The following is a 27104-nucleotide window of genomic DNA, read 5'->3' as shown; positions in this document are numbered from 1 at the left end:
ATATCAAGCGATGCTCTCTATTCTTTTTTTCCTTCGGTTTTTTATCTTCAGTTGCTTAATACACCATCCCATTCCTAAACCAGCGTCTTATTAGGAAAGAGTTCAAGGAACGAGGACGTGGGACCAAAAACAAGACTCCTGTTGTCTGACCAACAGCATCAGCATAAACAGTCAGAGGTGGAATTGGCCCTTCCGCTGCAGCTACCCGCACATCTGCTTTGGGGGCGAGTTTCTTTTTTTTTTTTACCCGAAGGATGTGAGCAGGAGTGGCACTCGGGGGGCTTTAAATAGGAACTGTTACCAAACTTTGGCACAACAGAGCATCTGAAAACTTCCAGAAGCTCTGCATTTGGAAACGATTTGATCCAGGATGGACGTCAACAACCGACTGGGGATGAGAGACACTGTGCTGGCGCTCTTACTCGCTGTCCTGCAGGGGTTTCATATCGGGGAAACGGCCCCGAACCCATCACCGCTGGTTGGATCCAACTGGGGGAATCTGAGAAGATACGTCCACCTGCAGACATCCACAGACCTCAACAACTTCTACTTAGAGATCAGATTAGATGGCACCGTGCGCAAAAGTACAGCCAGAACGTCATACAGTAAGATGTGCTTTCATTCTAACTGAATGTCACTTTAGATTTGTTCTAAGTTTGCGTTATGAAGCCTGTCTTTTGCCATCTGGTGCTAAATGTAAATACTTCTCCCCTGCAGGTGTTATTTTATTGAAAGCTGAAACAAGGGAGCGCGTCGCCATCTTCGGGGTCAAAAGCAACCGTTACCTGTGTATGGATTTGGAGGGCAACCCCTTCAGCTCGGTAGGAAATTGATTGCTAAAGTTTTTATAGGCGCTGACTATTCCAGTCTAAACCTTAGTTTTGTGTTCGTTTTGGCACACTGTGGTGTTACGCAATTTCACTGACTTTTACGCACAAACGCACTGTTGTATCGGATGTCTAAACAGCAATACTTAATTTTGTTTTCCAACCATCAGCCCAAATTATTGTCACTTTCAGTTTTAATTGATTCAATTAACTTTTTGTATCGATTTGTGGCACCATTGTGCAGTTTTACGCAGAACTGTTAACGCCATATTCTGCGCTCAAATGCTTAAAAAAAATATGGGGAAATGTATCAAACCCTATAAGCCTGGGTATCCTTTTTTAAATTATTAGTTAAATATTATTCTGTATATCCATGAGAACAGATTATGGTCCGATTTTATCCATGCGTAAATTATTAAATCTTTATGATGATGACTTTGTTTCACATGAATTTGCTCAAGATGACCAAACTGGTGCTCTCTGTTTTAGCCCATCTGCCTCAGGGACGACTGTCTGTTCAACCACAAGCTTCTGGAGAACAACCGGGACGTGTACTACTCTACTCGGACCGGCATCCTGTTCAACCTGGAGGGCTCCCGGCAGGTGTACTCAGCGGGTCAGAACCTCCCGCAGACTTCCCTCTTCCTGCCTAAAAAGAACACTGTGCCTCTGGAACGTCTCCTACTGCACAGAGAGAAGAGGAACCGGGTTGTGGATCCCTCAGACCCGCACAACGTCCTCATGTGGCAAGCAGAGGAAGGCTCCGACTCACGGGCCGTGCAGGAGGATGACGTCGATCTGGAGGTTGAGGTAGATGTGGAGGTTGAGGTTGAGGTGGAGGCCGGGGACGATGGGCGCAACGTGTCCCGGGAAACTCAGGTGGCTCCTTCCGCCCACGACCCCTGGAACGTACACTCATCCAAACAGGCAAGCCCTCGCAACACCGGGACCATGGGCTGACAGTAAGATGGTGGATCCTTCACGTCACCTACTCTGCATGAGTCCAGATTATTTTTTTAGCTTAGACCAGACTTTGTTGTGAAAAAATGGTAGTAGTGCAATGAAGTTGTTGCTTCGTTTTCACACTCACCTAAGAATAGGGCCTATTACTTTTAGCCATGAGCATTAAGAAAAGCAGTGTGTCTGTACACTGAATGTACAGTATTTGACTTGACTTGCACAGTTTCTATTGTCTTAAAAGCTAAAAGCCACCTTTAACTTGTATATGTCAACTTCAGATCATTGTTAATTGTATTACTTTCAAAGAAAATCTCTCTTAAATGTCAGGATGAATGATTCAGATCAGTTTTTGAAAATTTAGTTGCCATCTTCTCAAACTGAGCTGAATTTTTAGCTGAATTATCAGTTAAAATAGTGTGGGTTTTCCTGAAATTGCCTGCATTTGCTTCACAATTTGCAAGGATAACACAAAAGCCTCCAAAAATGAATAACCCCCATTAGCATGTGTACACTTTCTTTTGTTGTGGTCTCTTCCTAGTTTTACAGCTGGTCTGGTTCATTGATGTTTTCTTAAGACAAATGCCTAAATTAGCCTATCTCTGGAGCACTTAAGGACCTGTCTACTAGTGTAATATATATACACACACATTTGCGTGTGTGTGTACACATAGACATGAATATAATGAGTTTAAATTAAATAATAGCGTTAGGGTTAAGTTTTATTTTATAGTCTTACAATTTTAACAGTTAAAATTTGTAAAAGCTTTAACAATGATTCCAAAAGAAACCATTTCACTGCTTAATCCATTGTGGTAGTATTTCCATTGTCCATTATACAAGTGTTTTTCCACCAGTAACACCATCTAATTCATGACTTGAAGGATTAGGATTACAGGGTAAAAAAAAAAAAAAAAAAAAAAAAATCACCTTTTCAGATGAGTCATCTTGCTATTAAATCTGAACTATTGTTATATGACTATCAGGTGCTGGGCACCACCAGCAAACACAAAAGCCAGTGCCAACAAGTATTTATTTATTTAAATCCATTCCTTTATTGTTATTTATGGTATTTATGAGGATGCTTTACAGTTCAAATGTACATACACGAAAACACGACTTGGGTTTACTTTGAATGTATGAGCTGGAGTTGTTGTGGAGGGAGTGTTGCTAGAATTTGAGACAAAATACACAAATAAAGGAAACCTGCTCAGTGCTTTTGTGTTACTTTTTGCATATTTCCCCCACAATGTTTAATCACATAAACTGTGTGAAAGGAATTCTGAGTGAGAGAGAGTGTTCAACATAGACCACATAACCGTCTACTTTCTACTACCTCTGCATGATTAGCAAATAGGCACTGTGTCATGTCACTCTAAAATACGCACAAGAGGCAATTTCACTTTGACAAAAGCTGGTTGACTTCTTGCTGGGTTACTGTTGCCAAGGAATGGGAGAGGATTACAAGGAATCGTACACAGAAAACAGTACCACACAGGCTAAAAAAAAAAAACAGCTAAATGTCATTTTTAGTATTATTCTGTATGGATTACACTCAAAGATTCTTGTGGGTTTAAGCCACACCATTTTCACCTTTTTTTAATTTTATTTATAAAGTATAAAAATAATCTTAGATCAGATTTTTGAATAAAATTACACGATTTTTTATGTTTTTACAAATATCAGTGTTTGACGTTATATTGCACAAGTAAAATGAGCACCAACCAAACGACAACAGAGCATAGATCAAACAGTTCCAACTTTGGTATGACATGATAGAAGAGGTAATTAAATTACCAATTTAAAAAAAAAATTAAGTATGTGACTATACTGGCCAATAGTTGGAAGGACATCAATTTCATAATAATACAGTGCTGCACAACTGTTTTGACGACTGATCATCAGTAATACATGCTGATTATCAAGAAAACTCAATTTACTCTGCAGTCAGTTACATGTGGCACCGCTGAGGTCTTTAACTTTTCCCCTTTCGTTATTACTGTCGTTGCATCATCCTTCACATACATCAAGCATTAATTCCTAGCTTTTCTAAATGGTCCTTTCTGTTGGTGAAAACACAGCGAGCAGCAGAGAGCACCGGTCCCGACTCGGCCTGGCTGAGAGTGAGAATAAAGCGACTGACACCCGTGTTGGGACAGCGTGAAAACACCTGTGATATCTTGACTCCGGCAGGTAGAGCACAGTTGAAGTCCTCCACAAGGTGTCGAATGGCCACCCGAATGTAAGCGCCATGGCTCACCACGAGAGCGTGGACCGGCACACCCTGAAGACCGTCACTGGCCGAGCAGCTGTGGGAGACGTCTGGAGCGGCGGCCCCACCGGCTGCCGGTTCCGCTGAGGAGGCCTCGGGTTCTGATGAGCTGTGCTCATCCAGCATTTGTTTGAAAAGGACTTTGAGAAATTTTTTGAACCTCAGCTTCACCTGAAAGCAAGGCAACAGTGAAGCTAAGGGATTATCATGATTCTCGCACAAAAAATCCCTGTAGTTCTCTGACGCAGAGTTCTCTTTGCTCAGACTTTGACAAAGTTGTTCAGCTCTTTAAAAAGTTGTTTAGAGAGACAAGGTGAACAAAGCTCTTTCCGTATACGGGACTTCATTTTTATCATTTACAAGAGTGTAAACGTCTTACTGAGAAATTTCTATATAGATTTGCAAAAATAAAGCAAAGGCTGAAAAAAAATTTAAATTAGACCATTGTCAAACCGTAACAGGTGTTTGTGGCTTCAAACAACTTCTTCCCCTCTAATTACACCAGCAAACCACAAATTATGAGCCAGGTTTCTCATCTTCCTGCCAGCAGGTGTCACTGAGTGTTTCAATGGAAATATAGTTCAAAGGGAGTCCTGAAGTCAAGAAGCTTAAAATAAGTAAATCCTCACAGAGCAGATTAAAATGTCTTTGTGAAACCAGCCCAATGAACATCTTTGGATACCTGAAATGCTAGAAAATTAGATTTTCTCACCTTTTTCTGACATTTCATAGAAACAGAAACCATCAAATGTAACAGAAGTAGTCTGGGGAAATCTCTCATATCTGGTGGCTTTTCACCAGAGGAAACTTCCAGACTGATCGCATGTTTGTGCGCTGATAAAATTTCCTCTACATGAACAGGCCACTATGACAACATACAGCAAAGTTCACTGTATAAACCGACAGCACAACGGGATTTAGTGAATCAGAGTGTGAGTCAAACTTCAGACAAAAAGAGAAAAACTGAGAGAATTTACATGGTGGAAAGTCTGGTGACAGAGAGCACTGCACTCTTCGATGAGTTCTTGTAACAGCCCCATTCGCAGGTAATCTAATTAATGTACTTTATCATCGTTTGGTTATTTAATTGCACTTAACGCCATTTAGTCTTTATGAATAACAATAAACCAAAGAAGTCATTCAAAAGTACAGGAAACTGTTAACTTACTCCATTTAATGTAACAAATTATGGGAAACAAATGATTGCCCCTGTGGGAGAAATGAATAAGTCTGCTGGGTCAGATTTTTCAACATTACGCTAGTCCAATAAAGTGGCCTTGCAGAAGTGATTTTTACATTGCAATGTCCCACCAGATGGCACTATTTTACAAGAAATACTCTCTCTTGATCTCAAAAAAAAAAAAAAAAAAAAAAAAAAAAAGGGCCATTTCCCAATTTCTAAAAGCACATGTGATCATCCAAATAATGACTCCTGACTCCATCTGACTCACCTGATCCAATGTCTCTCCTCCTGGTGGTGTGTAGTCCCGACATGACTGACCGGCAGCATTGGCCATGTTCTTCAGATCCTCTTTGTGACGCCCTTCGGCAACGCCAAAACCCTGCGTCAACAAAGCTGCATTTCAGAGCTCAGAAATCACACTGCAGTGATGCTGCATATAACGCTTTAATATTTGAAAGCGGCAGAAGGCAAAAACATCTTACCCGTTCTCTGAGTAATGGCTCCAAAATCATCTCCATGCTATAGCAGTGAGTGTTGTTCCTCAGGATTAACTCAGCTGTCTGGTGGGGGAAATGTAATCTGGAAATTACTGACTCAATATATTTGCGAGTGCCAAAAGAGTCATGAAGGAGCATAAGACGCATTAATACATGAGCGCCACTGAGTCAACGACCCCAGAGACATGAATGCTCCCACAACTATTGTACATGTGAAAATCTTTCACCTTATGCATCCTGTTTTTCTTTTCTCCTTCTGAAAGAGGTGATATTTTACTGGTTCAAGAGAATGCTTGCTCATGATGAGACATTAGTATGAGTAGCTTGTTCATTTCCCAAGAAATTTTCCATTTATAGGGTCATAGAAAAGGTCTGAAGCTCTGAAGAAGAACATGTAGAATAAATTTGGGTAGTTGTGTTCTAATCTACATCACCTCAGTCGTATAAGTGTACAAATATCAACAAAACAAGAGTGAAAAGAGCCACACAATAGCATTGATGATCCCTTCAGTTTGATTATTGCTTATTGGTTAGTTTCTGAATCTGCCAAGAGCCTACAGTACTGGTGGTACGGTCCAGGTTTTGTTATGTTTCAGGCTCATCTTAAAGCAACTTTATTTTCATGTGTCTACACAAGATTTTCCACAACAACAAAGCAAAAAATTATTTTTGTTTTTGTTTTATGGGTGTGTGTGGGTTGCGAATCTCCATTACAGATCTGTCAGCTGGGGTTCAGGTCCAAACTGACTGGATTAGTTCAGGACTTTCACACAATTTCCCCAAAGCCACGCCTGGTGTTTTCTTGTTGGGATGCTGCGGATTTCTTCAAAGTCTTGTTGAAATGTACATTTCCGTCCAACCCGAGATCTTGAGCTTTCTGGAAAATATTTTCCAGATTGCTCAGTAAGTTTCGGCATCCACGTTCTCATCAATCCTGACAAGTCTCCCAGTTCCTTTCACAGAGAAGCATGCACACTGAATGGTGTTGCCATCTCAATGTTTAACTGCAGGGACGATATCTGTGAAGAGGGGCTTAGTTCCCACTTTCTTCCATAAACTGATCAGAATTGCAGTCAGATAGTTCCACCTTTGTTCCATCAGATAAGATTATTTATCTTTTGATGATGTGAGACTCATTTAGGTGGGGTTTTTTTGTTTGTCCCCACCCCCCCAGCAGGCTGTCATGTGCCTCTTAATGAGGTATGGCTTCTATCTGGCCACTCTATCATAAAGGCCTGAAGCTCTGTGGGGTGCTGCAGAAGAGGTTGCCCGTCAGTAAGATTCTGTCCACGTTCACAAAGGAACACTTTCAGAGGCCTAGAAAAGTCCTTTGGTGGTTCCAAACTTCAATTTTAGAACACTGGAGGCTGCTGTGCTCTTAGACACTTCCAGTGCTGCAGAAAATGACTTGTGTTGTGTGTTTAGGGACGATTCTCTCAACATCGTGGCTTGTTTTTCACATCCAACAAACATCAGAGGCACCACCAATAATAGCAGGATTATCATCTCAAAGATTCCGAATACTTTCGTAAATGGAATAATTCAGTCTTTTATCTTTGATAAATCTAAACCCTGCGTCTTTGCTTTGTAGATTTGGACAACTGCGCGAAGACTGACGGAAGAAAAAAACAAACAAAAAAAGGATTTTGAGATTAACACGAGAACGTCAGCTTGAGGACTTTTACATTTAATTAAAAGGTTAAAACATGATGAAGGATTTCAACAATTGTCTCAAAGGAAATTTCATCAGCAAGCACAATAAGCTTTTAGTAACCAAAAAATATAATATCACCAGATGGATTTAACTGCTCAGCTTCAGCTCAGTGACATGATGTGGCCAAAAAATTAGGTCAGCTGACAAACTGAATGACCAGGTTTTTTTTGTTTAAAAAGAAATAAAAATCAATAGAGCACCTGACATCCTTTTCACTCATCGATTGGCCACCACAGAGTCCTGACTTAACCCCATTGAGAATCTTTCTGCTGGAGAAGACTGGCAAAAAGATCCTAGTGAAAAATTAATGAAGCTGGTGGAAATGAATGTTGCGACTCAGATAACTTTAATCCAAGAGAAAGACGGTTCAACAATAGACTAGTTTGTTTGTTTTTTCTTGGCCAGGCGGTGTATCACTATAGTTCATGACTTCTCGACTGTCTTCTGATACATTCGACAAATTAAGTATTAAAAGTTGCATTTGTAGTCAGGAAGTTCAGCTCAGAACTATGTCACCATATCAAATGCCAAACCTTCTACAGCTAACATGACGTAACACATGTTTACTAAACATAAACAGCTAACTGACACATCCGTGTTCATTCCTGTTCACTGAAGATATTACAATTTGATTTAAAGCATAATTTTTAGCAAATATCACTAACAGTAGCAAACAGTGCATTTCGGGGCAATGTGCCATAATAAATAAGATGGGCCTGACAAAGACAACACATGCTAAAGGGATAATTTCATTACTGGTTTTTATCTTTTCGGGCCATTTGTAAACAGTAACACAAGCATATAATATTTAGAGTTTCACCTCTTCATTTGCAGGGACAAACATGATGACGTGAGAGAAGAGATTTTTCTTACAGCTTCATCTAATCTGTCTGAGATGGCACTTGTTGTCATCTGCTTCAGTCCGAAAAAGGATAGTTATGCCCCATCCAGTATTTAAAAAAAAAAAAAATATATATATATATATATATATATACAGTACAGACCAAAAGTTTGGACACACCTTCTCATTCAATGAGTTTCCTTTCTTTTCATGACTATTGACATTGTAGATTCACACTGAAGGCATCAAAACTATGAATTAACACGTGGAAGTATGTACTTAACAAAAAAGTGTAAAACAACTGAAAATACGCCTTATATTCTAGTTTCTTCAAAGTAGCCACCTTTTGCTTTGGTTACTGCTTCGCGCACACTCTGCATTCTCTTGATGAGCTTCAAGAGGTAGTCACCTGAAATGGTTTTCACTTTACAGGTGTGCCCTGTCAGGTTTAATAAGTGGGATTTCTTGCCTTATAAATGGGGTTGGGACCATCAGTTGTGTTGTGCAGAAGTCAGGTGGATACACAGCTGATAGTCCTACTGAATAGACTGTTAGAATTTGTATTATGGCAAGAAAAAAGCAGCTAAGTAAAGAAAAACGAGTGGCCATCATTACTTTAAGAAATGAAGGTCAGTCAGTCCAAAAAAAATTGGGAAAACTTTGAAAGTTTCCCCAAGTGCAGTCGCAAAAACCATCAAGCGCTACAAAGAAACTGGCTCACATGAGGACCGCCCCAGGAAAGGAAGTCCAAGAGTCACATCTGCTGCAGAGGATAAGTTCATCCGAGTCACCAGCCTCAGAAATCGCAGGTTAACAGCAGCTCAGATTAGAGACCATGTCAATGCCACACAGAGCTCTAGCAGCAGACACATCGCTAGAACAACTGTTAAGAGGAGACCGTGTGAATCAGGCCTTCATGGTAGAATAGCTGCTAGGAAACCACTGCTAGGGACAGGCAACAAGCAGAAGAGACTTGTTTGGGCTAAAGAACACAAGGAATGGACATTAGACCAGTGGAAATCTGTGCTTTGATGAGTGATGATGAGTCCAAATTTGAGATCTTTGGTTCCAAACACCGTGTCTTTGTGCGACGCAGAAAAGGTGAGTGGATGGACTCTACATGCCTGGTTCCCACCGTGAAGCATGGAGGAGGATGTGTGATGGTGCAGGGGTGCTTTGCTGGTGACACTGTCACCGGACCTGAACCCAATCGAGATGGTTTGGGGTGAGCTGGACCGCAGAGTGATGGCAAAAGGGCCAACAAGTGCTAAGCATCTCTGGGAACTCCTTCAAGACTGTTGGAAGACCATTTCAGGTGACTACCTGTTGAAAGTTCATCAAAAGAATGCCAAGAGTGTGCGAAGCAGTAACCAAAGCAAAACGTGGCTACTTTGAAGAACCTATAATATAAGACATATTTTCAGTTGTTTCACATTTTTTTGTTAAGTATATAATTCCACATGTGTTAATTCATAGTTTTGATGCCTTCAGTGTGAATCTGCAATCTTCATAGTCATGAAAATAAAGGAAACTCTTTGAATGAGAAGGTGTGTCCAAACTTTTGGTCTGTACTGTGTATATATATATATATATTGTATGCCTCTGTCTTACCTGCACAGCCCGTTGAAGGTTACTGACAAACACTTTGCTGAATGTGATGTCCTTGAGGTACTGTCCCACTGCTTCACCCTGCTGCACACCAGTCTCTGACAGAAGTGTGTCCACTCCCTGTCCTTAAAATACAGACAGTAGTTTCAGTCTGAGCAGGAATATTTTTAACTAAAAAAAATACATAGCCTATTGCAAACCAGTGAACCCTGTCAAGTGTAACATAGGAAATATGTATCACAGAGTGGTACATTAATAAATGCTTTATCATTTAGTATTTCAACTCTCTATATGTGTATCTGTAAAGGCTTGACTTCCCTCAATTGTAACACGGTTTCTTATCTCAAACACTCTGTAGCACTGTTTGGCTATTTTATAAATAAAGTTTGTCATCATTGAAGTTACCTTGCAGCAGCTTTTCTCTGTTGTAGTGCGTCTCCCCACTACGTGGAAACATAACAAAAGACAATGACTTCAACTAATCACATCCGTCTGTTTTAACTGTAACAATAATGGAATTATTCTGCCTTGAAATAAATAGCTGTGAATATGACTATTAAGTTAGTGAGGACCTGTTTCACTTCACCATTGCTAAAGTTAGCCGCATAGACAGATATTCAGTCCGCACACTTACAAACAACTGAAAGGACGCCATGTTTCTTTAGAATATACGGACGCCATCAAATAATAGACATTTTAAAGGAAAAATTACCTGTTAAATTGTCACTTACTGTCGTACGAGCGTTAAACTTAACGTAAACATTTTCCGCAGCACCTTTCTTGCAACTTCTGGATTGTCTCTTTAAACAGCGATAGGTTGCGTCATCTGCAGTTACGTGACGAAGCGTCCTGCGTCATGACGTATGTAGTGCAGATGCGATTTTTCCCCTTGAGATCAATATTCGTATTTTGTCTTATAAATTTGAGAAGCACTTGTGTAAATTATTACCTTAGAAAATATTAACTCGCTGTATAAAATGGCAGTAAAACAAATAAAATATTTCTAAATTTCACTCGATTTAGACCTTTTTTTAAAATGTTTAATACAATCTCTACATCTCATTGAACATAGCTCATTACAGGCTCGTGCTTTTATGAACCTGATCTCTAGGGACACTGACTGATCTTTTATTGATTTTTACTGTACCCACAGTCTCTGATAGCTATTTCACATTTGCTCCTTCATGCCTTTTCTCTTTTAACGAGATCATACAGAACAAAAGCAATTCCATTTTAAATTTGAACTATCCACCATATTTTCTGTCTGGAAAAAAATTGACAGTTGCATCCTTGTAACCTGGAAATAAAAAATAACTGAAAAAAACAATCTCTCTGAATCAAGTGCGTTTGCACTGAGAATAAATATTTGGGTCTAATGCTGGATTACATTTAAAGCTTGAAGTAATAAAACAATAAATAATAGCTAAAATTAAGCAATCTAAAAAAAAAATCATTCATGAATATGTTTCAAAATGTTCTATTTGAATACAAAAACTGATAACGCAGAAGAACAAATCTACAATTACACCTAATTTAGACGGCAGTACAGTATTTTGGATCCAATTTGAGATGAAAACACAAGCCATGCTCAAAATGTTATAAAAAAAAACCCCAACAGATTTTAAAATATTCATCCTATTGATTTACAGAATATATTTCTGGGGTCTTCGTGTAGTCAGACTTTCAATTTGAATATCTAACTTTCTTTGGGTAACTTTAGTAAATAGCTGTAAGTTATACAGCACGTTTCGTCATATCTCAATTTCTAATAGGGATATTTATCTTCTAATTATCATGGAAACAGTTCCAATTGTTCCATACTGACTTGTACAGAGTTGCTGGTGGTCTTAAGTGTCTTCTGATGCAGAACATGTGAAGTAGCAAGCAACGCATGAGACGACAAAATAAAGCAGACACCGGATTTTAGCCAATTTATTGACAAATAGTTGAGGTACACTGTGTGGCTGCATTTGGGGAGTGGAGTTTGGAGTAACAACCACACTGAACAATTGTAAAACTCTTGAGTAAGTGGGTACCTCAAAAAAATAACACTCCATTTTACTTAAATGAACTGATCCAAACAAGAAATTTTTTTCTTTTTTTTTTTTGCCTTTCTGTTAAATGTATAGCATACAGTATAGGATGTTTTAACATAGCACCAGATATAAGAAATAACCTATTTTAAAGTAGGCTGCAGCAGAGCCCGTCTACGGACATTAGACATTCTCTGGCTGCAGGCAATTTTAACTTATCAGTGGAATCTGGCGGCTGATGTTTGACATCCAGACAGAGAAAAAAATGAAAAATAAGTGAAACCCGTCCAACAAATCAGGAGTGAAAACAGTGTGTGTGATGTGAAGTGTGATGAGGTAACGGTGAGATGGGCTCTCGCTCTATTCATCCAATTTAATTATCCTGAGGTACATGAAGAAGCAGCAAGAATTTGATAGAAGAGGAACAAAGGTACAACTAAAACAATAAAAGAATTAAACATGCTAATCAAAGAGTTCTGCAAACACAAGTACTTCCAGTCCCACACCAAACTGTTACTTTCCCTCCGATACATAGACGAGAGAAAAGCAGACTTGTTACATATTAAAAATTTCATAATATAGCAGCACACAAGTAAATGACAATAAGGCATTTTTGTGTAAGACTAGGAAAGAAAAGCTTAATAGCAGCAAGAGATTGGTGAATATAACCTATCTGTCTTACTTTGGAAATCTCTTTCAATTACAAGCAGAACATTTAGAAGCATTATTTTTCAGTTTAAAGCACTTTTTGGGGGGGGGGGGGGACACATTTGGCTTTTTTGCACAATGAAACATGCATGAATACAATTTAGAAACTACATTTGAATTCTCAAATGTAGTGTGGATTTCAAGCATTTCTGTTCAACGAGAAATTGGTTATATACACGTGTAAAACTCCCACAAAAGCTTTAAAACTACAGTTCAGATAACGATACACAGACAAGGAACAAAATACGAACAAGAATATTCAGGGAAGCATGAAAGGACTATTGGAAGGGGTCACTATAAATCTAAGTTAAAAAAAAATAATAAAAAAATTCAAGTTTAGGGTCAAATCAACGCATGGAAGTCGACATGTGGCCTGGCTTGCCTTCTTGCTTTAGTTTATAAACTATCACACTGAATATCCTATGTCTAGTCACTGGTCGAGGCATAGCTTTCAAGACAACATGCGTCACCCCTTGGGAATCCAGCCCAGAAAAAAAATTAAATGAAAATTAAAAAAAAAAAAAAAAAAAAAAAAAAAAAACTAAAACAAATAACTTAAAGAAAAGCTAAGAAAAAAGAAATGCCACCCCCCAAAAAATAAAAATCTGAACTCGCCTCGACCACCATCCCCTTACCAATCTTAAGGAGTGTGTGTTTTAAAAGTGCATCAACATTGTTTCATGTCGCCCTCTCTACAAAAAGATAAAAGGTATAATTGATAACAGGAGAAACCACAGCACACTTAAAACCCATCCTGACCACCATCAGGGATCGTGTGTCACTCTACTATTGTGCGACTGCAGAAACATCATAAAGCTTAAAGTTAACTGTTGTAAGCCATCATTCATCAACACAGACGTTTGCATTTTTTTAAATCACTTTCCATGTGCTTTCTTTTTTCCAAAAAAACCTCTCAAGAAATCCTCCCACTTGCTTCCGTCGCCTCTGAAACTTGGTAAAAACTTGCCCAAACCTGGCCGAGCCTAAAGTTCCTTTCGAACAAACAAATGAACACTCAACTTTCAAAATGTGCTTTGACGTGTACGACCGACACACAAACAGCACGAAGAACGTACGCTGAATTCAAACATCTCCACGTGGTCCTTTTAATTCTCCAGTTTGGAGTTGGCAGTGGAACCAAGAACTTCTATGACAGTAGCCCCTGCTTCTCACCTCTGACCTGCTTTATGTCCTTCCTCTGTGAGCAGGCCCAGCCCACTCTGAGCCAGCACTTCTGCATAAATAGTAAAGCTGTGCTACCGGTACACAGTATTATAGATAGAGCTGCTAGCTACAGTAGTGCTCCTCCGGCTGTATATCAGTTTGGTTTAAATGCCATGTACTGTATAATTAGCATTTCAATCACTGCTATACAGATTTCCTAAAAAAGAAAATCCCATTAAAAGCATAAATTGATAATTGCTCACTAAAGATGGTTAAAGAGTAAGTAAATGCTAACTAAATATACATCATTTAATAAGTTCGCTAAATTGTATCAAAAGAAAAATGTATATTTCATATAATTATGCAATTTTCTTTTCAAGTATGAACATATTTTCAGGTTTCCATAGTGGGAACCTAAGGCACTATATCAAGTTTTCAAGAATTAACTGTTTTTATATTTTTAAATAGCTCGTTTTATTATATGTGGCCTGTGCAAAGGGTGAAAATGCACCCATCCAGGCATAAATTGGGGGGTGGGGGGGTGGGAGAGAACTACAAATTTCTTAGTTTCTAAAAGTTCATAGATTGTCACACAATCACTCAAGGGGCGCTTTGACAGCTACTGGCAGTTTATGCCCCCCCTCCCCCCCTCACTCGCTTCAGTTCATTGGTAGACAGACACGAGTGTTGTGCGAGTCAGGTGGCGATGGGAGTTCATAAGTTCACATCACGCACATCTGTGGGGGTGCTGGACTGGTCTTGCTGCTCCCTTGCCTTGTTGCCGGCTCTGATGCTGGTGTCCTGCCGGTACTGCTGGCCCTGCTGCAGGCTGGAGGCCAGCACACGCTCTATTTGCTCCTGGCACGCCCTCAAACAATCCTAGAACAAAAAGGGTCAGCACTGGTTAAACATACACACTTCCATCAAACTTATGTGCATCCTAAGAAGTATAGTTCGCTCCTGTCCAGATTCCTTTTCTTAATTTTCAAAGACAATTTAATTTTAAATTTTGCCTTTTTTCTTTAAGCACTGTTTAAAGTGCTGAAAAGAAATCAGAGAAAAATGTGCAAGGCAGCGATAAAAATGGACAAATCCTTGACATTAACGCTCAAAATCACTAAAAATTCACACGCAAATATAAAAAACAGCATTACAGTGTGTTCACATTTCAAGTGTTTATATCAAAACTCATTGAGCCTTTTACAGTAACATTTAAATAGTTACAAACCTAACATTGGCACGGATGTAAAAAGTTGTGTTGCTATAAATAAACACTGCTCAGTAAGTTCAAAGATGATCTGACAGACTCCACAGGGTTCGATCTGTACTCAGACAATAGCGTGCAAAATGCTAGTATTTCTATTGCATTTTTACATGCAGGTTGTTTAACAGCTTTGGTCACATGCTTGGAATACCAGCAGGGAATTAAGTGTCTTGAGGTAGGTGGTCCTGTCTGCATCATGATCAGAACAATGAGTACCAGTGCACTCCGATGCCAACGCCACAGAGCAGAAAGCTACATTGTGGGTAAAGAAATCCTCTCCTACACGAGACATATTCATGTCTGAGGTACAGGTGAAGCATCTAAGAAGGGGGGTGATAGTTCCTAAAAGAGCTCTGGTGTCCATCGAGCAACAGATAAGCAGATCTGAAACTCTGGACTCTGTTCCTCCATCCCCCACTTGGGTTTACAGCACGGTCAATCCCATGTGGAGGTCTAGAGGAAATGGCTTTGACCTACTGCACCCTGACCCTCTGAGTTTTGGTGTAAAACAGAATTCAGGACAGTGGGACCGGATGTTTTTGTACAACTTCTCTCATGAAAGGGGATCGTCTTTCCCGTCTCTGTCCCCCCTGCAGGTCTGTGTTGAAAATGTGGGAGGTCTGCCTCCCTGAGACGTCGGCAGGACGCTTAATGAATGAGCCGAAGCTCGCAAAGAGGCCAACATTCCTTTAAAATGTACAAATAATTGGAACCCGATGGGCCGCAGTTGGAGCGCCTGTTGTGACGGCAGGGTTGCGGGCCCACGTCACTATGGCAACGTAACCACAAGCTAAGAGGCAACAGTGATTGGATTTCTACATTCAACTGTTAATGTCTATCACAGGATATTGTTAGAACAAAAGGACATATGGTATATGAGGAATTCTGTTTTTTTCGTGAAGAGAAACTGATCACATGCATAAGATACAGTCACATGCAGTTCTTTGTAGCTTTGACAGCTTTTATTTATTTATTTTTTTAAAACAGACCAAATTTTATGAGTTATAAATACCTTAACCAAACCCCCACAGACATTCAATGTTTTCTTATCTGGACCAGTGTATGTAGTAGCAATATAAATACATATTCATGTATATCAATGAATGAGTCTCAGTCCATGATTTCAGTTTACTGTTTGGTAAAGGCATAGGAACCACCATTTCCTTGCAGCATATGATCATTTGTGCATGCAACACAGGAACTTTGGACAATATTTTGACTGGCTTATAAATTTCAAAAGTTCTACGCAACATCGGTCTCCTCAAATCCAACGAGCGCATTTATCCAGACATACTGTAGTGTTCTGGAGTTTCACAAGATCTATTAACAAAATATATGTCATAGAGGGTGTTCAATCAGTGTGTTACCTTATCTGTAGGTCTTTTGTCAGGCATCTGTCGTTTTAATTCTAAAAAATGCCAGTGCGAACGGTAAAGCGAACCAGGACTACCTGATGCTTTCGTCCAGACCAGCAAACCAAACTACAAGCGTGAGGACAACCTTGAAGTTTGTGTTACACAGTAAATCTAAACGCTGTAGCATTTATTTAGTATTATTGGACAACTTTCTGTCTCTTTATTTCTCTCTTGGCTGGAAAAGAGGCTTCTTGCCTTGACTGCAAACATATTCCTCCACCAGGAGGGGCACACAGCTAAAGTGAAAGCCATGCAAAGAAATTGCATGTGTCCTACCACAAGAATGTGGGCTCTGAGTTTTAAGAAGACATTCCCTCTGCCGCTGCTCTTTATAGCAGCAGTCTGGCTCTCCAGCCAAGAACCAAAAGCTTGCTCTCCCTCACTCCATGAAAAGTAAATTGCTTCAGTCTGCCACTACTGAAGTCATCACTGTTGTTTATTAAAGAGCCTTTGTGCTGCTGGCGTGAGATGTTGCAATGATAGCTAATAACAATGCATTGTCGTAGCGCTAAAACTATTGAGTGATTCTTTCTAGCAAGTGTGACACTCACCACCTCAGTGTTGGTGATCTTGGCCAGCAGGTCTGTCAGGTTGTCTCCACTCAGCCTCTGGTCACTGTGGTCCAGCTGCAGGCCACAGATAGCAGCTCCCATGCTGCCAGTGGCAATCATAGAAGGAGGGTTCATGGCAAGGCGGTCATCTGGTGAGGAACGACAATTAATGCACATTAGTCAAGCAGCAGTTTCAGGCCACACTAACACACTGAAATCCCAATTTTAACTATGAAATGAAGAGTATTAGCCCTGAGGAAGCATGCAAGATACATGACAAGTTAAACCATCTGAATCCTGCTCCACAGCTAAACCCGATTTTCCCACAGTCTGGATTTCAACAGACATAGTTGCATGGTGGAACCTGTGTGGTTTCCTTCTTAGAAACGTCAGCTCCGATTACAAAAGCAGAGTAGGAATCCTCCTACTCACTGAGCATTGAGCTCTGGGCATGACTCCCGTGAGTCCACATTCAAGTCAAAATGACTTAAGCGACTACAGGCCAGAATGGAGGAGGCGGAAGAGGAGGCAGTAATGAAGAGCTGAAAAAAGGAAAAACCAGCAGAAGTCCTCAACCGATTTAAGCCATAAGGAATCTTAGTTTTCTTCTATTCAATAAAGTTTCTTCTCTGGCCACTAGAAGTGTCTTTCAGTGAGAATTGAACTGCTAGTACGCTTCTTACTGCTTGTCAGATTGTCTAATAGCTTCCAAAAGCCCTCCTTGTACACATTTTGATTTTGGAGAGGAGGGAGGTGTCTCTGACCATTTCTGTAACTTCCTGAAAATGACATTTCGACCTTCACACCCGCTTCATGCTATGATTGGCCGGCTGTGCGGAGGTAAGCTGCTTGTTCCCCAACTCTCGTTTTTCTATTCTTGACAACTATTTCTGTCGCTTTATAAATACGAACAAGTGCAAGACTATGAACGTCTTCCAGGAGACACAAATGCGCGCCGCCATTAACTCCTTTCGATGATATTGTGAATCTTTGGAAGCACAAAACTTGATTTATTTCTCCCTTTTGATCCGTTTCCAGTTTTTTGGTATGTATTCTGGCTTCCATTCCATCAAAATATGCTTTTAAACATTAATTAGATTTCCACGTCTTTGAACAAATATACTTTATTTCCTGCAGCAATTAAAGTATACTGGTCTTTCCAGGATCTCAGCACATCTGACAAAGAATTGCCACATACTCGATAAAAGCATGATTGTACCGTTTCCTAACAAAATGCAAGCCAATCCTGGTGGCCTTACAGCTCTGATTAAGCTCCGGAGAAGAGCATGCTTAACAACACCCATCCTCTCCTCAAGGGACCAGCTGTCCATAGGAGGAGCTCTCCTTCATTATAAGAATAACATCTCAACTCCATATAAAACTCCAAACATTTACATTACTGCAAAACCGCAGCAGGCCTCCTTTTTTTTCCTCCACTGCGGCTGCTTTGTGCTTGGATATAAGCAGCTGTTTATGAATAGCACAAGCAACCACTGAAACACACCCAAATATATATATATATATATATATATATATATAAAAAAGTGACACTAAACTTGTGCTAAATGGGGTATAAAACCCATTGAAGGAGCCTATGGTTTCAATAACTAGCTCTAGTAAACAAGTACTGATTGGCCAGATCTGACCCAAGTGACATTTGTGAGGAATTTCATCGCACCAAAGTGACCTCATTTGCTTTATTTCCTTCATTGAATTAGCTGAAAGAGTTAGGAGATGAAAGGCAGCCTCGTGACAGAGTCCTGTATATTACACGTCTTAGGTGATCCTGCAGTAGTATTTCTGTCCAGGATATGAAAATATTAGAGGGATTCCTGGTATAGGCAAAGGAATGCCATAAAAATTCACCAAAGAGAGAGGCCTAAGGGGACGTGAGTGTTTTCCAGAGGCTCCAGAGTTTATTTTGGACATGAGGCCAGGATGGAAGGAGGAAGGAAGATCACTGGATCACTGCCCTGACTTTTTAAACCTGGAAGCTTCCCTGTCAACAAACAACTCAGAGCAAGTAGTGCAGGAGCTCAGCTGCACCATTAGTTGTTTTGCTCAGTCTGGGTCTACTGGAGCACAACTAAAAGTCTCATACAATGATTACAAGTGTATGCAGTTAATCTAAACAAAGCGCTGATAGGAGTTTTCCCAGGCACTCAGCTGGGGAACATCGATGGGCACTTGAAGCAGCTTTCAACAGCTAGAAGGGAAAAAAAATAATTTAAAAAAATAACATTACAGGCCTCAGAAAGACAAGAAAGTGGATAATGTAGCCTGTAGAGAAGAAAGAGGTCACAGATGACTCATGATGAGAGAATGTTCGTGTGTGGGAATATCCTGGTGGATGGAGAAATAAAAAAGGCAGTAAACTGAGCGTGCGAGTGAGCAAACAGAAGATGCACACGAAATGATGTGCGGCTGAGTTACCTGTGGCACAAAGGGCGATGAATGTCTGCGTGTGTTTGCGGACCATCGGCAGCTTTTCTTTGGGAAGGGGCACCCTGCGCATAATGTGCTCTATAAAATCATTGGGGATGACCGAGGCCATGTTCCACTTCAACTTCCCCAGCACGACCAGTTCCCAGTCCTAAAGCACAGAGAGGATGATTAAAAAAAAAGAAACAGTATCAGTCAGTTAAAACTATGATTCTTAGTTAAATCTGCTCTGTAAGAGGGTTAAAATGGCATGCTGCCATGCCTTCATTGACCGTGAAAAAGATCAGCCTGTCCCTATTCCCAGAGGAAATAGCTCTGTAAGAAGAGTAACATTTCTTCATTTTATCTTTCCTCGCTGTATCTTATTATCTGCGTGCCTTTCTCATTCCTCGCATCCTTTGTGTTCATATCGCCGGCATGTGACAAGCCTTGCCCTGCTCAGAGCCAATGAGACAGCAAGCCCCTTCCTTCCTGTCACAAGCCTCAAACAGCTACAGTGAATTTGCACTGCACAGGCAGTAGCACAGAGACGACTCTTCATACTTTGCACCAGCAAAAAAGGTGTTTAAGAGCTCATGGTTTCATTCCAATTTTAATATTCTACTGTCTAGCTTTCAGTATTCTGAAGTAACCAATGTAAAGTTAAGGTGTCTATATACATCTATTCGACATTTAAGATCTATATGGGAATAAAAACAGCTGTCAATATTATTGGCAGGTTGTTCAAACTCTCTGCCAAACAAAAGATTGCTGCAGTCTTTGGAATACTTTAGTTTCCACAGTTTAATTAGACAAAAACAAGCTTTGGGAGGAAGCACTCTTCCAAATCTTAGTAAACGGATGCAAATCGTTGTGTTAACGTTGACAGACATCCCCGTCTACTCACACGCAGTGCATGTGAGAGCTGTTCAACTAAAAAAAAAACAACAGACTGCCCTTCTGCCCAAATGTGTTAACTGAACTCAACTTAAATAGATGGTCGAAAGTCATCTTTAAGTGAAAATGTCAAAGGAGGCTCGTGACTACATGTAAACAACAATGGTGACTTCCTTAGGTGAAACATTACATTACATTTAAGCTAAGTTTAAACTGTATTATTTGTGTACCCTGACAAAGCTTGTAGCAGATGGTCCAGCAGAGTCCAGACCAAAGCTGTGGGTGTTACTGCGCTGGCAAACCCAGGGCTGCCAGTGGTGACTGGCAATGCCAAGCGGGTGGGAAATTGTGGAGTTCTTGACAAAAATGTCAACAAATGCCATCTGGAGGTGGGCATCTTTGTTCACTGAGGGAAATGTACTATCAACAAAATAGCCAAAGCAAAACAGAGGCACTGCATTGAAATGAAGGTTCAGAAGTGGGGAAGGTGCTCTGGATATGAGACAAGGGACCCCATAGTAGTCCTCAACATGCACCCCAATTTCAGTTCTGTTCAGGGCGCTCATTCTATGGATACCGAACCCTGGACAGGTGGTTTGAGCGCAGAGAACCAGTTTCTCAATGGCAGCCGTTTCATTCCACCTGATCACAGGGAAAGGTCTGCTGCGATGGATCTCACATGATGAGAGGCCCAGGCGGCAGTGGACACTCGCATGCCTTGAGAAACTCCCAACTGAAACCTCAGGCTGAGCAACAGAGGCTAGGCAGATGCTGCTAGGAGGTCAATGATCGTCCACATCCTTCACAAACCTCTAGTGAAGGATTGGGCCAGAAGAAATCTTTTATATATATATATATATATATATATATATATATATATATACACAGATATATCCAGGGTCTAACAAGAAATCCTCACCTCTTGATGTCCTTTATTGTTTTAATTGAGCATTTATAAACATTTAGTACATGCACAGTGCATTATGAAATTTCGACATCTAAGCTGGCTTAATTCATAGAAACTATACTGCTGTTATGAATTCAAGATTTCCAGAGACTTAAGGTGACAGAGAATCACATGATCAAATAGGCCAAATATCAACTGAGTAACTACTAAAATCAACAGGTTTTTTTTAATTGCTAGATGAATTTCCCATTAGATTATTCAACCTTTATCAGAAAAACCACAGTCCATTCCATCTGTGTTGTGAAAGAGATCCGTGGCTTTGAGCCACAAGCTAACATTACGGCTCCACCGAGGAAGTATAAGTTATAAGTAGTTCATTTCTTACTTGCAGTACACAGTGATCAGAGCGCTCTCAGTTTGGAGTCAGAAGCTTTCCCAACAGGTTAGCTGAAAGTTACACAGAGGAGGACCACCAGAGAAGTGAATTTTTTGCCACCTAAAAAAACTGAGTAGCTTTTAGCTTCAGCTCGATCATAAGGAGAGCTTTGGATTCTCCAAACTGAGAGCGCTCTGATCCCTGTCGACTGCAAGTAAGATAGTAATGACTCATAAGTAGTTTACACAACCGTACTTCAAGAAAAAGAAAAGAAAAATAATCACTTCAGGAACACCAAAAAAAAATTCCTTTTTTTACATTGATCAGCCAATCCTGGTTTATAAGTAATCAATCCCACAAGACTTTTATACCAATCGAAAACAGATCCTATATAAAAATTTGTTTTAACATGTCAAAGTTCATGTTTAGGGGAACTACAACTACACACCTGTACTGAGATGAAACTTTTCAACATTTAAATATTGTTACCATTAACCATAAGACCTATCATTTCCTCTATGGCAAGGTGTGAGCTAAGCAGCAAACATAGTTAGCCCTGAAACCCCGACACTAGGCAGGGAGAGTCCCCTGCAACCAAATGCATCTTCGTCATCTAAAATGTCAGCCACCGTTCACATTTGTGTGGGTTTCCAGTGCATAACCTGCCCCCGACGCGCTTGTGTTACAACGTATTTAAGCCCAAGTGGAAATCAGTGACTGTGAGATGAGCAGGGCGCAGCTTTGCTGTCGGTGTGCTCACTTCCTGGACATCCGCCCCCTGTGAAACACTTTTCCTCCAGCTGAAGCGTCAGTGGCAGCCGAAGTGCACTCATAACAAGGAAGAGCTGCAACATCTTTCACTGACTCTTTGCTGCCTGCTCTGTGCATCCTGTGAGGATATCCAGTAATATGGAGGCTTGGGACAATACAGAATATTAAATGGAATGAATGTCATTTCCCTAAACAGCTGCAGGCGACACGGCAGCATTTAGAGAGAGCATGTGGAGCAGTAAATAAGAAACAGGTTTAATTGCAGCATGCAAAATTGATATGGAATTAAATAACTGCATTTAAGGATACACAGAGAAAAACTATTAATCTGCAGTTATTTATTATTATTTATTTTTCGCTCTTAGCTCGTAAAAGTTTCTTATCTTTGGGCATTTACTGCTTTTTTCCCCCAGGCTGCAAGTAACTATTATGTTGCAACAAACTAATAGAAAATGATGAAAAACCTGGAGGCCAAATGAGTGTTTTTGCCATTTTATCCCAAAAAAGAAACCTCTTCTCCGTGATAACTCCTCGCTCATGAACTCAGGATCATGAACATCAACTCATTCAGGACAACTCCCTATTTTTCGGATTAGGACTACTTGACACGATCAAAAACTGAAGAGTAAGTTTGTGTGTCCACAGCTGAGATTGGTCCGCTAATCACATTAGAATCTGTTAAGGTATCTTTGGCTTTGGGAGATGCTTTTGCAAGAAAACAAACTGTGACTGAAAATAACTAGTAGGCCCCAATTAAGTGGCTATTGTGAGTCATGTGACAATGTTACAATATGAACTTGGACACCATCCTTTACATAGATCTAGTGTTTCACGTTTATCCCAGGCTTATACTGTACTGAGGCTTCAACGTTGTTCCCCACAAATAAATGTGAACAAAGAGAGATGACACACTTGCTTGAGACTAATATATGTAAGGAAGTAAAACTCAAGCCCTTTGGACATTTTATTATGGTTCTTTACAAATCTATGTGCAACAAAAATCCTTAAGAGGAAACCATATCGTATACTGCATTACTGACACTAGGTGGCATCGCAAGTCTCTGCCGTCCACATGGATCCAAAGCATCCATTTATAAAGAAAATGGGATACTTCCTGTGAGACTAATTCAGCTATTAGCCTTATAAAATCATCTAAAAATGTGACATGACATTTTTATGCTCCCACGAGTGAGTGAATGAATGAATGGGACTTTTGAAATCCCACTTCTTACCAGCAGTTCCCGTGGTGTGATGGAGTTGTCTGTGTACATGCAGAGTTTCTCTGCTGATAGCGGCCTGCAGTCCTTTAACTTAGAGGCCAGGAATATGCACACAGCTCCCAGAAGCTGCAAAAAACTCTTTCTTGTGGGCATCACAGCTAAAAATCTGTCCAAATAATTAATGGCTAAAGGGAAGACATCTTCATTACTCTTCTCCTCTTCACACACCTGGAAAGACACGGGAATTTAACAGGAGATGGGCTTAGTAGAACATATAAAAGGGAAAATGGAAAAAGAAAAGCTACATAGACTTTAGTGCAGAGCAAGATATGATGAAGAGACTTTATGTAGAGCTGCTAGTTTTGAGTGCTAAAGTTGACTCCTCTTCGTCAATATTAAATCGTTATTGTTAAAGTCCCTTTCCTACATGAAAAGACTAAAAATTTAAGCTAAGGCAGGACCAAATTAGTTAGGAAGTCGTACAGCAACCCCCCTCGCATTTCAAACCCTCTTCCTCGTTGGCCCCTTAAAAACAACAAAAAAACATAACATATAAATTCATTAAACGCCGTTTTGTTCACATGTTTCGTTAAAACGGTTTCCGACAGTTGCAAAAAAGAAAAGTTTGCCAGCATTAAGTGATTTTTTTAAGTATCAAAAACGAAAGCGGCTCTACTTTCACTCCGCCTGTCTGTGCCTTGAGCTTGAGTCGCTTTTAAAAATTAATAATAATTATTGTAAAGGGAAAATGTCGGGTTTTCGATCATATAAATTAAGAATAGCTCGCGCACTATCACCTGAGCCAGCTCATTAGCCAACAGTATTAGCACTCTAGCTGTAAACCTATGTAAATAACTAGCTAGGCTATTTCTTTGAAGCTGTATTTTCTTCGTGGTGGAATTTCCGACACCCCCACGCCTTTGGTGAGTCATTCTCATTCAATTGTCAGCAAGGTTAACATCTCTGACAACTCTCCATTAACTAAAATGCTCCTTTACGAGCCAAAATTAACTAGAAAATGGATGTAAACATGCAACAACAAAAAAACAAAACAAAAAAAAGACACACTAGCTAAAGCAGTTAAGTTAGCACTTCAATGCATAAAGTCTCCACAAACCTCGTGCATCCAACCTGCAACCATTCGTCTCATATAAGGCTGAATATCCTTCTGGACCCGTTGGAAATATGAACATTGAGGTAAAAACCTTTCCTCAATTGTTAATAAACTCTCCAAAACTCTGTCATCATAGAGGATGTTTGGGTCAAGCTTGGCTTTCACGGCTATGTCCGACTCCATGCAATAAAGCTCCATGGTTCGGCCCCCTTCTTCCCCACCTTATGTATTATTTTTGTCACTAAATAATAAAAATAAGAAAATAAATAGTGTCACAATAGATTCGAAAGCGGACAGGAGGAGCACAAGTCCCCAAGACGAAGCATGAGGCTGAGACAACAACGTTTGCTCCAGTCCTGCTGCCGCTTGGTTTGCTTCTTCCTCCAGGCAGGCTGCTGCCAATCCACCGGCAGGGAGACGGAACTTCCGCCTGACCCTTCACAATAAAGTTCAGAATGTTTACCAACCCAAACGCATAAAATCATTCACAAAAAATTCAACCAACGACTTTACAACGTACAAATCAACAGCATCATATTATCTTGGCTGAAGGCAAAATTGGACTTAATATCAACAAGATTCCCTCGGTATAGAAAAATGGCACATCTCTAGAGCACATATCTTAGAATGTTTACATCATGATATGCAGTTTATGGTATAAATCAGCAGTTTGCACTGTCTGCTATTACACCCATAAATCTCCAACCCAGCTGGCCCAACATATTTGACAACACAGCAATAAATCAGGGAACTGGCTGTAAAAAGAAACGAGACAACCTCTTTATTAAACATTCTTCCTCAAAAGCTGACAAACTGCCTAAATGGGCTGCAAAGCATCGTACATAAAGTCAGAAAAGTCATTAGTTTCTCTGTTTTTAGAATAGAATGAGACATATTCGTGAACATTTTCTGCTACTCTTTTTTATTAGGAATGAAAATATGTAACTCACACCACTACATTTATTTTGTATGTTTTGTTCTAATTTGCACATTTTCTTGGGACTGACTTTTATGTCATTCACTCATTCCTTCATACAGTACTTTGAAACATGGATTCACTGGGGATCGACACGCCAGCCTTCCAGTCTGAAGGTGACCACTCTACCTGCTGAGCCATGGCTGTTCCATGTGACATTAACAAGCTAACATGAAAGTCGACGCATTGCTATCCTTAAGTACAGTCTCACAGCTAACATATCTGAGAACTCTTAGACTTGTTATATTCTGCATCTGTTGCTTGTTTGCATTTCCTCGTTGACCACAAGTTTACAGTCATAAAGTGAAGATACTGCCTCCCAGAATCCAGTCCGGTCACAGTGCTTCCCCATGAGCTGCCGGGCATGGGACGCAGTGTGCTGGTGCTCACATCCTTATGGCAATGGGTGTGGATGGTATGTTGATCTCTTTTCAGAGAAAAGTTTTCCATAAGGGAAGTCCTCTGGCATGGTGGCATGCTTAGGAATGGGCATGCAAATCTGCAGAGACTCCTAAAAGTGTTTGTTATTTTGTCCTTCTATGGTAGGATCTAATCTGTAAGATGATATGATCATAATAGAGAAGGAAGTCATGAGGTTTTCAACTTCCTATAACTTTTTATATGTGAAGGCCATTTAAATCTGTATGTTTGCAACTATGTTTGCAAGAGCATAATCATCATTCAAGACATCAGAGGATGAATAAAATATATTTTACAGAGTGTAGACTTGCTGTTTCTGAGGTATTATTGCTGAAAGGAAACTTTAAGTCAAGCTAAATTAGAGGAGCTTAACTTAGTCACCTCACAAACTTCCCCCTTTCACAGTCACCACCAAATAGCTGAATGAGATATGGAGTTTCATTGAGGAAAAAAAATAGAGTACTGTGGAGCTATTATGAGAGCAGACTGTGAAGTGAGAGTGGGAACTGTGTCTGAGGGAATGTCAAGGTTAGCAAGATTAGTTCTGCTTCAAAGGAAGGGGTGTATGTTTGAGAGGATTCATCTTAGAATTGAGATTTCATGTTGGGTTATCCAGTTATCTGTGCGTGAAGAGGCTGACAAATCCCTGGGTCAAAGTTTCTGTCCAAAGGAGGGGTAGGGGGGTCATTCTGCAAGCAGCCAAAGAAGCCAAAGAAGCCTACCATACCAGCCAGTCAAACCTCTGACACTTGAGGGAAACAGAGGTGTTGGACAGATAAAGCAGCCTTACCCTGTTGCTGCTGTTTGTGCATGTGTTCTATGATAACAGATGTCAGCCACTATCACACACTGCAGGCTGCACAGAGGTAACAGAGAGTGGCCAAAGCCCTGGGAAAACGTGGAGGAGCGTGAAATCACCTTGATCCAAAGATTCCTGCTGCATACCAGTCCACTGAACCCACCAGAGC

The 27104-nt window shown here is 40.3% G+C and overlaps 3 protein-coding genes across 3 annotated transcripts; 1 reads left to right on the top strand and 2 right to left on the bottom strand.

The window, feature by feature from the left end:
• The first annotated feature begins 275 nt into the window (after positions 1 to 275).
• fgf23 (fibroblast growth factor 23) lies at positions 276 to 1787 on the top strand. The gene is made up of 3 exons (XM_075472495.1): positions 276 to 605; positions 718 to 821; positions 1317 to 1787. Exons 1-3 carry the CDS (start codon positions 371 to 373, stop codon positions 1785 to 1787), a joined length of 810 nt encoding a protein of 269 aa, XP_075328610.1. The 5' UTR covers positions 276 to 370.
• A 1028-nt stretch (positions 1788 to 2815) lies between these two features.
• On the bottom strand, positions 2816 to 10731 carry tigarb (TP53 induced glycolysis regulatory phosphatase b). Its single transcript, XM_075471620.1, has 6 exons — positions 10631 to 10731; positions 10305 to 10342; positions 9903 to 10024; positions 5722 to 5799; positions 5508 to 5618; positions 2816 to 4227 (listed from the first exon to the last, which is right to left on the bottom strand). The coding sequence occupies exons 1-6, from the start codon at positions 10660 to 10662 to the stop codon at positions 3811 to 3813; spliced, it is 798 nt and encodes a 265-aa protein (XP_075327735.1). The 5' UTR covers positions 10663 to 10731; the 3' UTR covers positions 2816 to 3810.
• Positions 10732 to 11815: 1084 nt separating this feature from the next.
• On the bottom strand, positions 11816 to 25149 carry LOC142385261 (G1/S-specific cyclin-D2-like). Its single transcript, XM_075471619.1, has 5 exons — positions 24744 to 25149; positions 23639 to 23854; positions 19468 to 19627; positions 17035 to 17183; positions 11816 to 14683 (listed from the first exon to the last, which is right to left on the bottom strand). The coding sequence occupies exons 1-5, from the start codon at positions 24936 to 24938 to the stop codon at positions 14519 to 14521; spliced, it is 885 nt and encodes a 294-aa protein (XP_075327734.1). The 5' UTR covers positions 24939 to 25149; the 3' UTR covers positions 11816 to 14518.
• Between the last annotated feature and the right edge of the window lie 1955 nt (positions 25150 to 27104).

The sequence above is a fragment of the Odontesthes bonariensis genome, chromosome 8 (assembly GCF_027942865.1).
Source record: "Odontesthes bonariensis isolate fOdoBon6 chromosome 8, fOdoBon6.hap1, whole genome shotgun sequence".
In the NCBI taxonomy this organism is placed as follows: Eukaryota; Metazoa; Chordata; class Actinopteri; order Atheriniformes; family Atherinopsidae; genus Odontesthes; species Odontesthes bonariensis.
This window is presented reverse-complemented; position numbering and strand designations above follow the sequence as displayed.

Bases quoted from the DNA above. Each gene is read 5' to 3' on its own strand.
- fgf23 (XM_075472495.1), top strand. From the start codon at position 371: ATGGACGTCAACAACCGACTGGGGATGAGAGACACTGTGCTGGCGCTC. The intron at 606-717 runs GTAAGATGTGCT...TCTCCCCTGCAG, and splicing joins TACAGCCAGAACGTCATACA to GTGTTATTTTATTGAAAGCT. The intron at 822-1,316 runs GTAGGAAATTGA...TCTCTGTTTTAG, and splicing joins AGGGCAACCCCTTCAGCTCG to CCCATCTGCCTCAGGGACGA.
- tigarb (XM_075471620.1), bottom strand. From the start codon at position 10,662: ATGTTTACGTTAAGTTTAACGCTCGTACGACA. The intron at 5,800-9,902 runs GTAAGACAGAGG...TTCCCCCACCAG, and splicing joins ACCTTCAACGGGCTGTGCAG to ACAGCTGAGTTAATCCTGAG. The intron at 4,228-5,507 runs GTGAGTCAGATG...CCTTGCTTTCAG, and splicing joins GAGGAGAGACATTGGATCAG to GTGAAGCTGAGGTTCAAAAA.
- LOC142385261 (XM_075471619.1), bottom strand. From the start codon at position 24,938: ATGGAGCTTTATTGCATGGAGTCGGACATAGCCGTGAAAGCCAAGCTT. The intron at 17,184-19,467 runs GTAACTCAGCCG...GTTCCTCACCAG, and splicing joins CATCGCCCTTTGTGCCACAG to ATGACCGCCTTGCCATGAAC. The intron at 14,684-17,034 runs GTGAGTGTCACA...TTTTTGTTCTAG, and splicing joins AGATCACCAACACTGAGGTG to GATTGTTTGAGGGCGTGCCA.